Source organism: Ctenocephalides felis, unplaced genomic scaffold (assembly GCF_003426905.1).
Source record: "Ctenocephalides felis isolate EL2017-DRISC unplaced genomic scaffold, ASM342690v1 CF-g0.4_SCAFFOLD_03570, whole genome shotgun sequence".
Taxonomy (NCBI): domain Eukaryota; kingdom Metazoa; phylum Arthropoda; class Insecta; order Siphonaptera; family Pulicidae; genus Ctenocephalides; species Ctenocephalides felis.
Window position 1 is genome coordinate 15,881,855 of NW_020539724.1, and position 14,393 is coordinate 15,896,247.

The 14,393-nt window shown below is 27.4% G+C and overlaps 1 protein-coding gene across 1 annotated transcript in view; it reads right to left on the minus strand.

Annotated features, from left to right (window-relative positions):
• LOC113382888 (cGMP-dependent protein kinase, isozyme 2 forms cD4/T1/T3A/T3B-like) overlaps window positions 1-14,393 on the minus strand; it is a 97,615-nt gene that overhangs the window by 55,207 nt on the left and 28,015 nt on the right. The window contains exon 2 of the mRNA XM_026621136.1: window positions 1,715-1,881. Coding sequence (XP_026476921.1) covers window positions 1,715-1,881 — 167 coding nt within the window. The remainder of the gene's footprint in view (window positions 1-1,714; window positions 1,882-14,393) is intronic.

A 14,393-nucleotide genomic window follows, 5' to 3' on the forward strand; every position in this document is an offset into this window, starting at 1 on the left:
CACATGCTATCTAGGCATGATTACTGCAATTGCTTTTCAATGAAGAATGCATTAGTTTAGAAGCAATTACCTTTACAGAAAAGTAATAAACTTTTTCGATTTTTAAAGATAACAATAAATGCAATAAATAATAGCCAAAAAGTGTAATCTATAATTTTTGTCTAAAGAAAAGGAGATAGTGATTGGAATTGGTTCCATTGACAAGCTAACAATGAAGCAAACAGATATGGTAACAGAGATTCACTAATATCGAAATTAAATAAATTAGATAATTAGTACTAAATTTATTCATCCTTATTTAATAAAAAAAATCAATCAAATAAAGAACCGAGCCACGATATCATATGAATATCATATGCATCAAGCGTCTAGTAGTTATATCTTACGACTCCGTGTAAGTATTTCTGCTTGCATGTTCGCCCGGCGAGTTTCAAGACAAATAATACTAGTACACCTATTTATATTTTGAAAAATTATTGGAAATGTAATATATATTCATAGAAAATTATATTTATTCGCAATGAAAAATCTAAATAAAACAAGATATATTTCATTACCACATAAATGGGTAGTTCTGCCCTATGGCAAATCTATGAGCTGAGTTAAACTCCAACTCGATTCAAGGAAGAATTACGATTACCACTTATGATCCCTCAAATCATTTTACGATAGTAGTAATATAATAATGTTATTTTTATATATTTTTTTATTATTTATTCATTGAGTTATTTTTTTCAGTTTCTAATCAATTTTGTAAATATAAGTGTCAACGTCGAACAAACAAATATGTAAATGTATGACATAGACTAAAGAGCTAATTCTCCATTAAAGGTAAAATAGACTGTAACATAGCGTTGTTATGGTAACGCTATGTTATGCTGCTTTCTTGGTAGTAAAAACTTTCAAACTGCTAGGTACTTTTTGTACAGTCAAGCGTTTTAGTTATAAAACCTGAGGGAGCTTCAATGAATCACGTAATCTATTTTATAAGGATTTTTAAACTCCCTCTTGGTGATATTCAAAATAAACCCTCGTCCCCACTCAACATGACGTGTATTTTCAGTTAGAGAAAATCTTGTAAACTTTTTGATTTTTTTGAAAATGTTTGGATTATTTGAAAAAAAATCAGACAAAAAATAAATACAGCCCAGTAAACACCGTGTGATTTGAGCGGCGGTAGCAACCTGAAATCCACAAGCTTGCCTTCAGCGATGTGACATGTATGTGGAATCTATGTGGATTTCAGATTGCTATTGCCGCTCTGTGTCGCTCGGTGTTTACTGGACGTGATATCTCACTAGATCCCTACCTCGTCCACGTGATATTTCGTGATTTTTTGTCAAAACCTAGAATACGCATGAACAATGTATACGCACTTATAACACATATATGAAGTTAGGTTTTATTTGTGAAACGCCTGATCGCACAGCAAATGTATATTGTCAGTTGTGTAACTGTCAGTATATATTTTGACAGTTTTTAGTGCCAAGAAAGCAGCGTAACATAGCGTTGCCATAATAACGCTAACGCTATGTTAGGGTATATTCTAGCGGAGAATTAGACCCTCAATATGTTTTACCACAATCTCAGAATATTGTTAGGAAGTTATATAAATACACTCACACATTATTTCTTTATATATATATATATATATATATATATATATATTATATATAATGTGTGCTTTTGAAATAAAAAAATATAAAATTCCTACCTTCCATAACATAAACGATGCTGCCGACATCTCCTTCCTTGATGATGACACTTCCAGCTTCATAAGTGACAGGGTACATGCAATCCACCAGCTCCCGAATTTGGGTCATTTCCAAATTCTTCATGAAGTCATTGTCCAATATAGCAGACTTGATGATATCGCGAGATCTGGAAGAAAAATGGAACAAATCAAATATCATATCAGAGCAGTTAATTAGACAAATTCAAGTAGATTAGACCAATTAGGGAATATTCTTGGGTGATTTATGAAGTGCAAGGACATAATTTATTATTCATTAATAGCCGATTGGCGTAAAATAAATAAATAAATAAATAAATAAAACTACAAAAGTTTATTTTGTAGATTCAGCTATATATTACTAAAGCCAAAGGGTAAATTTTAGACATCTTCAATAATATATTGGTGGTTCAAATGTTTCTAGTTTTGAAGCAAGGAATTTACAAATTTAGACCCTTAGTATAAATCATATAATGAATGAGGGTATTATAAGGTCAATATAATAATTAATTATTGCTAGTAAAAAAAAGAATGAGAAAAAAACAACTTAAGTAAGGCTGTTCGGCTATTATCAAGTACTAAATGAACATTCTAGTAATTCAATTTAAGTAAAAAAGTATTATCTGAATTATGTAGTCTCAATTCAAACTGTTAATACATATTTTTTTTATCAAAATGACATTATCAATTTTTGGAGAGATTCTTCATAAAAATCTATTATGATCAAATTCACAATTACAATTTCTACATTTTATTTTAAATTAAATATATATATATATATATACATTTTAATATTAATTAAAAATATTAATTAATATGAATAAAGTGTAGATATTGTAGGTGTTAATAATAATTTTATATGGAAAATCTCTCCATAAATTGTTTTTATTGCATCAAAATTTGAAATTCATCACAACATAGATGAGTGATTAATTATTTTCATTGTTACTATTTTGGTCGCTGATGGTAGTTAATAAATAATAACTATTTCATTATTTTCTTAATTTACTTTTAACTTAATTATATATTTAATTAAGCTAATGTTAGAAGCTCCATGACTTTTCAAAACTGTATTTATGTAACTCCCATTTTAAGAAATGAAATAACATTAACAAATGCTAATTTCTTCGAATGCAAAGTAATACATGTCGACTCCATACAATATTTTTACTTATGAAATGAAAACATAAGCAGAATATATTTCTGAAAACATTCAACACCTGGTCATAAACTCGGAGTGCTAATAGTATATCAAATACAAGACAAATTTTACAACAGAATTTACATAAATAATATTGAACTATACTTAAAAGCTATTGGAAAAGTAGTCAAACGGAATTTTTTACTCAGAATATGATCGTTTTACTATATATTTGTCAACTTGAGTAATGGAAGATTTAAGGAAAATAACAACCGATACACAAAATTTAAGGCATTTTATTTTGTCGATTGAAGGCCTGAGCTATATTGCATATAATAATTATACTACATAGAAATGGGCATAGTAACCAACTTATATGAAATTCAAAATGTTCATCCAATAGTAATTATAAGTTCCTAGTGGATAATGCTTAATTATAAATCAACAAAATATCTCACTTTGTATTTATTTAATTATCACGATAAATTAACTCGAATAATCTCTTTTATGTGATAAAAATGTGTGAGGTTTTTGTTCAAAACATTAGAATAAATCGTCTCAAAGAGAAGAAACTATAGTAAAGTGTCTAACCTTTAACTCGTCTTTCTTGATTTTCAAGAAAATAATATGCTAATCAAGAAAGAAAAAGAGAAAGTTATACTCTAATTTTCGATATATCATTACTTTAATAGAAAAAAATAAAAAAATTTATAAAATGCAAAAAAAATTAATACAATAAACCATACATAAGATATCTAGGTTCTATTTCCAAATGTAGCCGGAGAAAATCAGGAAATATTTGAATACTTGTCTATTAAATTTTATACCAATGCTATTTTGTTCATACTTTAAGACACTATTTTAAAAGTTTGTATTAGGAGTAAAAATTCCTTGAGCCAAAATAATTTCGTATATTGTTTTATGCATTGATTCTATTGCAATTTTTGCTATCATAGAATGTAATATAATTATACATGTGGTACGCCAATATTGCTTATTTAGGATGTATTTTTTTAAAGAATTTAAAACACACGGACACATTTAATAAGACATATGTCAATTTATCCACTTACTCTGCACTTTTGGGTATTCTAACAATAGTCTTCCATTTGATGCTTTCACTAATAGGCTCGGCACTAATAGCCTGCCTTTTTATACGTCCTGATGCCTCAATATGCACCCCTGGCCTATGATCCAAATTCCTCTCAGCATTCTGTATTTCAGTAATGGTATTACCCAAACTGGTGACCGAAATATCTTTATCCTCCGGCTGCAGAGCCTCCTGCAACTGCTGAAGAACACAAGCTCCTGAAGGATGAACCGCCTTAACTCCTCGACGTTCCAAAGTTGCTTCGGTAAGTCGTTTAACAACTTGGCGAAATTTATCAATTTCATTTCTAAGATGGATTATTTCAGAATCTTTTTTGGCCAAGGTGTTTTGGAGTTCACAGACTTTACTGGCTAATTCATCTCTGGTGGCGGTTTTGAGATCCAAAACTTTGCTGGACTCGCACACTGGTGCTTTATTTGTTCCGTTTTTTGTTGGCACCACATTGGGAGCTGGATAGTTGTTGGAAGACATTTTTTGAGTATTATCTTTGAAGCACAGTTTTTGTTTTATAAATTTTATCACGTTTGTATTCATTCAAGAGTAGAAATAATAGAGTATTTTAAAACGATAAGTCCCAAATGATATTTGCATAGTTTCAATATATGTGCAAGCACAAGATTAAATGACTTATAACATTATATTGTAGATTAGGATAATCAGGCTGAAATGTATATTTATTTTTAAACTTGATTTTTTAATATTTTTCGAATTTTTGAGAAGTCTCATTGCAAATATTATCATTTTATTCACCATGTACAAGATTCAAAAAAACACTAAATTAAATCTTTTCAAGAGAAGCTAATTATGTCAAAAAATCCAATCACCTAATTTTATGTTGTCTTTATGATTCCTCTTTAACCAAAATTAGTACAAATATATTTGGTTTTGTGTATGTATATAAATAAACCCTTGCTAAAATGTTAAAATAATAGTTGCGAAAAAGTTATAGATAAAATTTAAAAAGTTGCTAAATTTCAATTCTTATTGATTAAGTCGAAGACTATGTGCTACTCACACATACTTTTTACACTTTACTCCAAATAAATTTACAAAGAGGTATTGTTGACCCAAAAACTTCTGATCATGTTTACTTTTCCTCTTTATAAATAAATTCAATAAATTTAACAAAATTATATAGTACATATCAATTTTTCAAAACAAATCTTCCAAAAAGACTCTATTATAGTATAGTGCACATGATCAGAAGTTTTTGGGTCAACAATATCTCTTTGTAAATTTATTTTGAGTAAAGTGTAAAAGCAGGTGTGAGTAAGACTTTGCCTTCGACTTAACCAATAAAAATTGAAACTTAGCTACTTTTTAATTTGTATCCATAAATTTTTTACTTTTATTTTAGAAATTTAGCAACGGTTTACTTATATATAAACAAACATGAACATAAATTTACCAATTTATAGGATTTTCTGACTAATTTTTGCTCCTATGAAAATTGGTGATGCAATTAAGTATAAATCTTAAACTATTTTCTAAAAAATACAAGAAGGCTGTGGTATCCAAAATTTGATTACACGCCATTTATAAGGGATGTCAGATCATCAAATTTGAACATTAAAAACGATAATTGCTATAGCATCCACGCCAAGTTCTTATATAAAACAATAAAATGTTTAGTACCATTTTATATGAAAAAAGCAGCTAACATAGACTTTTGGACTATTGGTCTATTTCACGGCAGAATGTAATGGGATACTACATTGCATTTTTTATGAAGAACTAAAGAAATGGAATATTTTTTCTATTCTAGGAATGTATTACCAGTGTACTAATGACACAAACTCCAGTGAATTTATCTCAAATAAAAACTCAAAATCAAACATCAACAAACCGAATCTGCGTCTTGGTGAATTTTATTATAGACAAAAAGTTCCCAAAGAAATCTATTTCAGTTATCGCCTCAACATCCGCATATTAAAAGGCGAGTGTTTAAGATAAATAAACGATAAAATCATATTTATATACACAGACTGTATCTAGTTTATGCATGTTCATTCCAGTACGCAAAAAATAGTGAGGAATTGTCTCAAGGCTACGAATAATGTACTTGCATAGAAACAATTATGAAATCGTTTGATATTAACATCTTTAGTTAATTGATCTATGTGTTGCTTGTTATATCACATATAAAAAGGTTTTCTTTGGCGATTTTATAAAAAAACTCATTAACCTTTCTTTCATTTAAACAAAAATTATGTAAGCTTAGTCAAATGAAAGAACTAATCATCACGTTTTAGTGATGATGGATTGAGAGATGGATACAGATTTATTTACGTCAGTATTAGCTCTTCATAATCCGTTTGAATCAATATGAATTTTATAGTAATTGCATAGCAATTTGTATTATATTTGAGTTCATTCAAAGACACTGAATGGAAATTGTTGAAAAATTATTAATAAATCAATATTTTAAGTCAAGTGCTTCTAGACCAATTTAATTAATTATTTGTCCTTTTCAAAACTATGACATCAATAATGCATCCTCCTTTACATACTCATAACCCAAGTATTTATAATCAACTATGTATAAGGTGAAGAGGAGCTTAAAGGACCGCAGGTAAAAAGCTCCACTACCAATATCTTAAAAATCAGTAAAGTTAATTTTTTTAACAACAATATTTGAAAGTAGAAGGTAAAAGATGTATGAACAACTATCACCTTGATTCTTACAATGATGCTATCAGGGGATAAACGACAATGTTTGAAAACCAATAACAAAAGTATTTTCTTTCGTTGATTTTATTGGTTGTAAGCACTCTTGTTTAGTTTACGATACTTTGATATAATTTTCAAGTATACGTTATTTCATTGTTTTATAAGATGTTTTGTTAATTTTTATTACAACACTTCTATAAAAGCTTACACCTGAATGGAGTACAAAGGACCAACGAGCAAAGATGTAAAAAATAAAAAATAACAAATACAAAATATAAATTAAATTAGTAGTTATTCTGAAATACCAGATCGAGGTTATTTACAGTATTAAAAAATGCATCCATAAAATCTATTGGTTGAATAATGTACCGATTATTTTGTAAAATCCCCTTAAAATCAAAATAAGATATTGGACATGTTTGCCCCCCATTGGCCGTCCCAATTTGCGCCGCCTATGGGGTAAAAAGGACCAGGCTACCAATTTTAGCAAAAAAATCACGTTTATACAATGATGAATTAGCAAATATGTGAATTGGCAAAATTATCTATTTTGTGTATCAAATTTTGAAGATGTATTAGTACTCTAATGTTCTAATATATTTATTTCTTGATGAATGCATTTTTAAACATGGCATCAAAATATCTAGCACTAATAAAATACACATTAAACTCTGATTCATAGACCATACATATATATATATATATATATATATATATATATATATATATATATATATACTGAATGGTAGAGTCTTGGATTTGTGTATATTTTGTAGAGTTTCGAACAAGAATCCAAAAATAATACAAAATAAAAAACAAGAAAAGTTTTTAAAAAAACAATTTCTTTATTTAATTATTTGTTTATTGTCGACGTTTCGGAATAATCCTGATAATCCACTCATTTATTTTTATCATTTTTATCATTTTCATTTTGAACATATTATCATATTGCTGTACATTATTATATTTTATTTTTGCAATTAATTCATTATTTAAGAAAAATCTATTTTCTTTTCCTAAACATATTGTTTGCTAAAATCTCATCAAGATCATGTTTCTTGACAGATGTCCTGAAGATGGAACGTACCTAGTTCCGAAACGTCGACAGTAAAACAAATAATTAAATAAAGAAATTGTTTTTTTAAAAACTTTTCTTGTTTTTTATTTTGTATTATTTTTGGATTCTTGTTCGAAACTCTACAAAATATATATATACATATATATATATATATATATATATATATAAGTGTGTGTGTGTGTGTGTACTGTGTATCATGCAAAAGAAATAAAGTTTAATATTTTTTAAGCGAAAATTATCACCTTGATAATATAAGCCATTATAACATCCATAAAATGTTAAACATACTCTTTATGATAATTAATTAAAGAATTATGTCCTAATTAATTCATATCATAAAGTTTTATGTCTCTTGTTAATATTTCGAAATAAAACTAAACTGAAATCGTCACGAAGCGGTTTAACCAAAGAGCGTGAAATTAAACGCCAAGAACGCGCCTATATGCATTGTTATATAAACATTCGTCATACGAATTTATCATATTGTGATTTGACACGCAGCAATTACAAACGAAAACGGATCGTTATTATAAAATTTAATAGCACTTTTAGTAAATACCGACAAAAATCTATTAAACTAGACCATAGGTTCCCAAACTTTTGGACGGTGTATGTCAACAACCCCTTGAGCCATAAATATTTCTCCCTATATGTATCGATTTTTTAAATAAATCTGTACTAACGTTTATTATTAAATATTTAAAGTTAATTTTCTACATTTATTAAATGTTTAATTATGAACATTTGGCAGCAATTTTGTAAAGCTCAATGTTACATCTCTGAGCTGATGCTGTTCAGTCTACAGCATTTTTTTGTTAGAAGATCACTATTTTGCAACTATTTTGTATCTTTAGTATCCAGAAATACTATAACCATATAATACTTAACCATATTGCGATCACAAATCAAATGCTTTCTGATGCTACGAATTACATATTTTTCTTAAAAAAAAAACAATATTTTTATTAACTTTCCGTAGGGTGAGTTGTAGTAATCGCAAAAAAATCGAAAATGAAAATTTTTATATATCTTTACGTTTCAAAGATTTCTGAACATTTTGGCATACCTTAGAAAAAATGGATGTATGTGTGTGTGTGCGCGTGTGTGTGTGTGTGTGCGGATATAAATTTTTGTCGACGATTTCCGATTTGAATAATTCAAAAAACATTCGATTCGTGATAAGGAGACGTGCTGATTAGTTTTTGACGGAGGCAGGTCTAGCCGCTCCGAAGATACGGGGCAAAAAGTGCCAAAAATGGTAACTCAGTCTTTAAGAGAACGCAGCGTCCGATTTCAATAATTCAAAAAATATTTTACTTGTATTGACAAGATGAACAACTGATTAAATTTTCATGAAGGCAGGTCTAGCGGTTTCGGAGATCTAGTAAAAAAAAAGTAAAAAAAATGCCATTTGGCGGTCAAAAATTAACATTAGATATACGTTGTCAAAAGTATTTATAGAAACTAGTATAGGTTAAATAATTTGTTGAGTATAGATCAGCCAGTTTGAAAAAATAGAGTAGTATCCATAAAATTTTCACTCCCGAAGGATTAACACCTCATATAAAATTTGATGTTATACTAGTGAAATTCAGTAGAACAAATTCTTTTTCCCTTTGTATTTATATGGAACAAGTTTATTGTCATGCTGTATAATAGAGACATTTGAGAGAAATGAAATAATATCGCAACTATCAAATGTTTTCACAATCAAAATTGGCGGTATTTTTCTGTTCCCTGGAGCTAAAGGCCTCTAAGTTTATAATGTATCTAAGAATTGAAAAAACACAAAATCGCTTTCAGTCTGACTGATAACCAGTTTAGTTTACATAAGACTATAGAAATCATAAAACAAAAAAGTTTACCAGAAAGTATTTCAATATTTCCGCTAAGATTTATTACTGATTGGATGGCTGAAGATTACAAATTGCAAAAAATCATTAAGCAAAAAACTGTACGTGGTTATTTACCTCTCAACTAAAGTCGTAAGAAAAATGATTCCGGTTTTAACTCCTTACAAGTAGAATTTTTATGTTATCCATAATTTTTAGTGATTGTATTATATATTTTTTAAATTGTGACTTTTGATATGTGATTTTTAATTTTATTGATCAATTAACTAACTAAAATTCAATTTGAATTTATCCTTAAAAAGTAATAATTATTAAGAGTTTTCTCATCGTTATTTCTCAAAGAAAAGTTTATTTTATCTTAACCTCATACCATAGAAAATAGTATGCACAAACTTTATAAATACCTTTTGATATATTTAATGAATAAGTAGGTACCTTTAGCAAATAGTAATTATTTCAAAAATCTACTTATTAATTATAAAATTTACATGTTCTTGTTGATCCTTATTTAAATATTGAAATAATAAATATTAATTACAAATTAGTGGCGGGAATAGCTCGCATAAAGCGGAAACCAATAAAATTTAAGAAAAAAAATACAAATTGTTTAAAATAGACTCATTTGATATTAATATTACATCATATTATTTTTAGGCCATTTAAATTTATTTCTGCATCCGGGCATTGAATAAACAAGAGCCAGATCTGAATATGTATTTGTATATTACATTATACGATATATAAAAATACAATAAAATAAACCATGATGTCATATGATTATGGAGTAAGAAAAAGCATTGAACCTTGTATTTATCAAGCTACATCCAAAACTCATTAGTAAAACTAATGCAAAAAATGTATGCATAAAAAACGACTATTTCTACTCCTATAAAGACTGTTTTTCTAAACGAATATATCTTTAAAGATTAAATTACAAAAGAATTACATTCGGTTTAAGTATTTTTTACGATTACTTAAAAGTGATGATAATTAAAACGTGAGTGGTTCGTAAACAAACCTGAGTTTGAAAATGTTTTGTTTGAAAGTAAGCACGTCTATTTGCCGCATTTGTTGATACGATACAAATTAATTACTGTGACCTGAATCATAACATATAATTATACTTCCATCAAGGTTGGCAACTACTGTACAAACAATTGTTTACCTTTTATGATAAATTACTATAATAAATATATATCTTGATAGTTATATTAAATTACTACATATATATATATATATATATATATATATATATATATATAGTATTTCATTTATATAGTATTTCTAAATTTCTCACATAACAATAAAAATGTGCGCAAAGGATTCGCATTTTGTCTCACATATGTGTAGAATCTTGGTAAAAAAATTAAAAAAAAAAATCTTTTCTCCATTATGTCTTCAACCAGTTTACGAACAGCACATATATTACACACGATGTATTTGTGATTTTTTAAGATAGTATTTTGTGAAATATTATTTAATTACAAATTTAATGTTCATATTAGAAAGTGTAGTGCATTACCATATCCTGATGCCATGGATGATTGAATTTTCTGGTTTAACCCTAAGATTAACTAATTGTAAGTATTTTTTACTATTTATAATTTTTTTTTCAAGTCAATTGATTTATTTCTAAATTTTATTTTTAGTTTCCACTGAATGAAGGCTAGGATTATAGCCGAAACGTATGGATTAATGGCCCCCATAAAGCTCCTAGGCTCTACCCTATAAAGAAATTAGACAATTTCATCTGGGTATTTATAAACTTTCGCCTTTATTCCTATTATTCCTATTATTACTTCAGCAATAATAAGTTGTTACAACTAGTTGCATATGATTCTGTGTCTATTTATCTCAGCAAGAGTATTTGCTCGGTCTCCATATTAAAGAAGTGTTACAGTGTTTGCAAATGATTTGCGAGACGCCTATAGATGTACCGCTAAATCAAGTTTTTTCTTCTATCTCCTTGAACTCATTACATGTTTAAATTGATTCAACTTAAAATAATAGAAACAGGTTTTATACTGAAAATAAAACCAAAAAAAGCATTTGCGTTCAACGCGTATTATTTAATCATTTAACCACATAATTCTATTCACAAATTTACATATGAATGGAAGGTTGGTTGGAATGGATTCATATTCGTAGACAAGATTTTTCCATGTGCTATTTATATTTGAGATGAAAAATAATATTTAGCGTTATGGTTCGTGTAGCATCTTAATTAGAGACTTGCCAGAAATAAACTTGCTAAATTTCTTAGTAAGCTAAGAAAGCTCTTTAAGAAGAGATCTCAGAGGAAACATTTATTTGAAACCTACAGATCAGTAGGTGGAACTATCGATTTTTAGTCTAAAACTTTGCTAGATTTTCTTTATGTGAGTCAATTTTTCAGTTTTTCGTTTTTTTAAAAATATAGTAAAAATCAAAATTTTGAGATATGGTTAGTATATGCCTGAAAGAAGTCTATAAAGAAGATTCTTTGGAAATTTCAAGTAAATCGGTCCAGTAGAACCCGAGAAATTCTGGGCATCGTATTGAAAAAATCAGTTTTGAGAAAAACGCGTTTAAAGTTTTGCAAAAGGAAGGAAACAGAATATTATTATCATGATCAAACAGCAGTATCTCCGAAAATAATTTATATTTTTAAAAATCTTCTCGTATACATATTTTTAAATATGCAAACTTTGAAAATATGAAAAAGATAACACGATTTTTCTGAATTTCTATACTAGAATTCCACCTTAACTCTAATATTGGAGTAACATATGTGTATGTTCGCTTGTTCACTACATTTTTAAAATTATCAAAACACATAAAATTTTAACGAAATTTTGGTGAATTCAACCATGTTTAATAGCAATTTAATATTATTGTATAATTTTATCTATACATATAATATATAGTAATTACACATCTATTAATATATGTTATGCATTTAAAACTTAAAACGAAACGATAAAGATGTATAGGATTTAAAATAATAGATGTACAAAATTTAAAACAAACCTCATTTGTCTTAGTATTCGGACATGGATTGCAAGTATTTTGCATAAACAAATATTATGAACAAAAAATATAAGCAAAATAATAATTGATAAATAAAATATAAGCAAAAATAGTTATTCAAAAAAAATCTAATATGTGAGAAGAAGATCGTAACAGTTCTTGAAAAATAAATGAAAAATAGATTCAAGTCGAATCTTTGTATTTCAATTTATACCGAAAATAAATTATCAAAAATTCAAAACTGAAAATGAAAGATTAGTATATTTTCACTACGTATTTAGTTTAAGAAAATTTATTGACGTCTTTATACAGTCCATTATATTTGATTGATTTGATTAATTTATAGTTTTAATCAACTTCTTATAAATATTTGTTCGATTATAAATTTTTATATACCATTTATGTTAATATTACATGTATGCATATTGAACTACATATTTGTATTTCGAATATGTATAGGGAAGGAACTACATTTCAATTGTTACTCTACTTTTTATATATTTTTGAGTTTACAAATAATGGAGTAATAACAGTTTTAATACATTTTCTACGGAACGTATTATGATAAAAAATTAAATAAAATAAAATTTGTTCGTTTACTTAAAAATTCAATTTATTTTAATTTTATTTATAGTTTAATCATTACGATTAAATGCAAGTTTTTATTAACTTCTATATTGGATTAATGAAATATTTTCCACTCAATCATGTTATGGATTTTATCTCAAGTGCATCATTAACCTACTACAATTACTCGTATTACGTGATAAACCTGATAAAAAATTACAACAATCATATTATAAATAGACAAACCAGAATTAATGTGCATAATATTGCGGCATTGAAGTTGAAATAATAGACATTGGAGAAAATTGCTGTTTGTAGTGCAAAGGTTTGAGATCAATCATAAGCCCATCAACTTATGATTTCATAATTCAACAGATTATTTCTGATAAAAGCAATAACATGCACAATAAAATTATTGGCATCAGCATTGAGAAAGATGATGAGGTTGTGGAATCGATTAGTATTGCAATCGCATTGAAAACTATAAAACAATTACTAGAGGATAGAAAATTACACCTATCTGTTTAAAAAATTACATCTGTCTAAATTAATAAATCTATTACAATAATTATGTTCAAAATGTTCAAAAATTATAAAAATAAAAAACGTGAGACTTACAAATTAAAACAACATCTTCGAAAATATAAAAATATTACTATTTCTGGATAGGTAGTTTTGTATCCGAAATTCTTTAAAAAAACAAAACAATAAAGAAGCCATAGGTAATTCATTATAGTCATATAATATATGATTTTCAGGCAACCATCCCAAAGTTAAATTACAAATTTGCGTAATTTTGAGAAAAATCATTTTCAGCATTTGCACAATAAGATGAGCATTCAGAACCATTGTTATCGTTAGTTGGGATGGTATTCCCTCAAACTAGAATTATTAGAAGGCAACCTAGTAGTTTATCTCTTTTCTTGATCCTATGATGAGATTATTATTAGATATTACTAATCGTAATGTAATATAACATCACCAATGTCTCAAAACCGATTAAAGTTAGAAATTTCTTAAAAACAATATTTGAAAGTAGAGGGAAATAGATGTATAACCTAACCAGCCATCAACTTGATTTTTACGATGTCTCTATCTGAAGACAAATGGCAAAGTTTGAAAATCAATAACAAAAGTAATTTCTTTGGTTGTTAGTTTTTTGGTTGTGAGCACTGTTGTTTAGTTTATGAGACCTTAATATAATTTTTAAGTATACGTTAATAAATTATTTT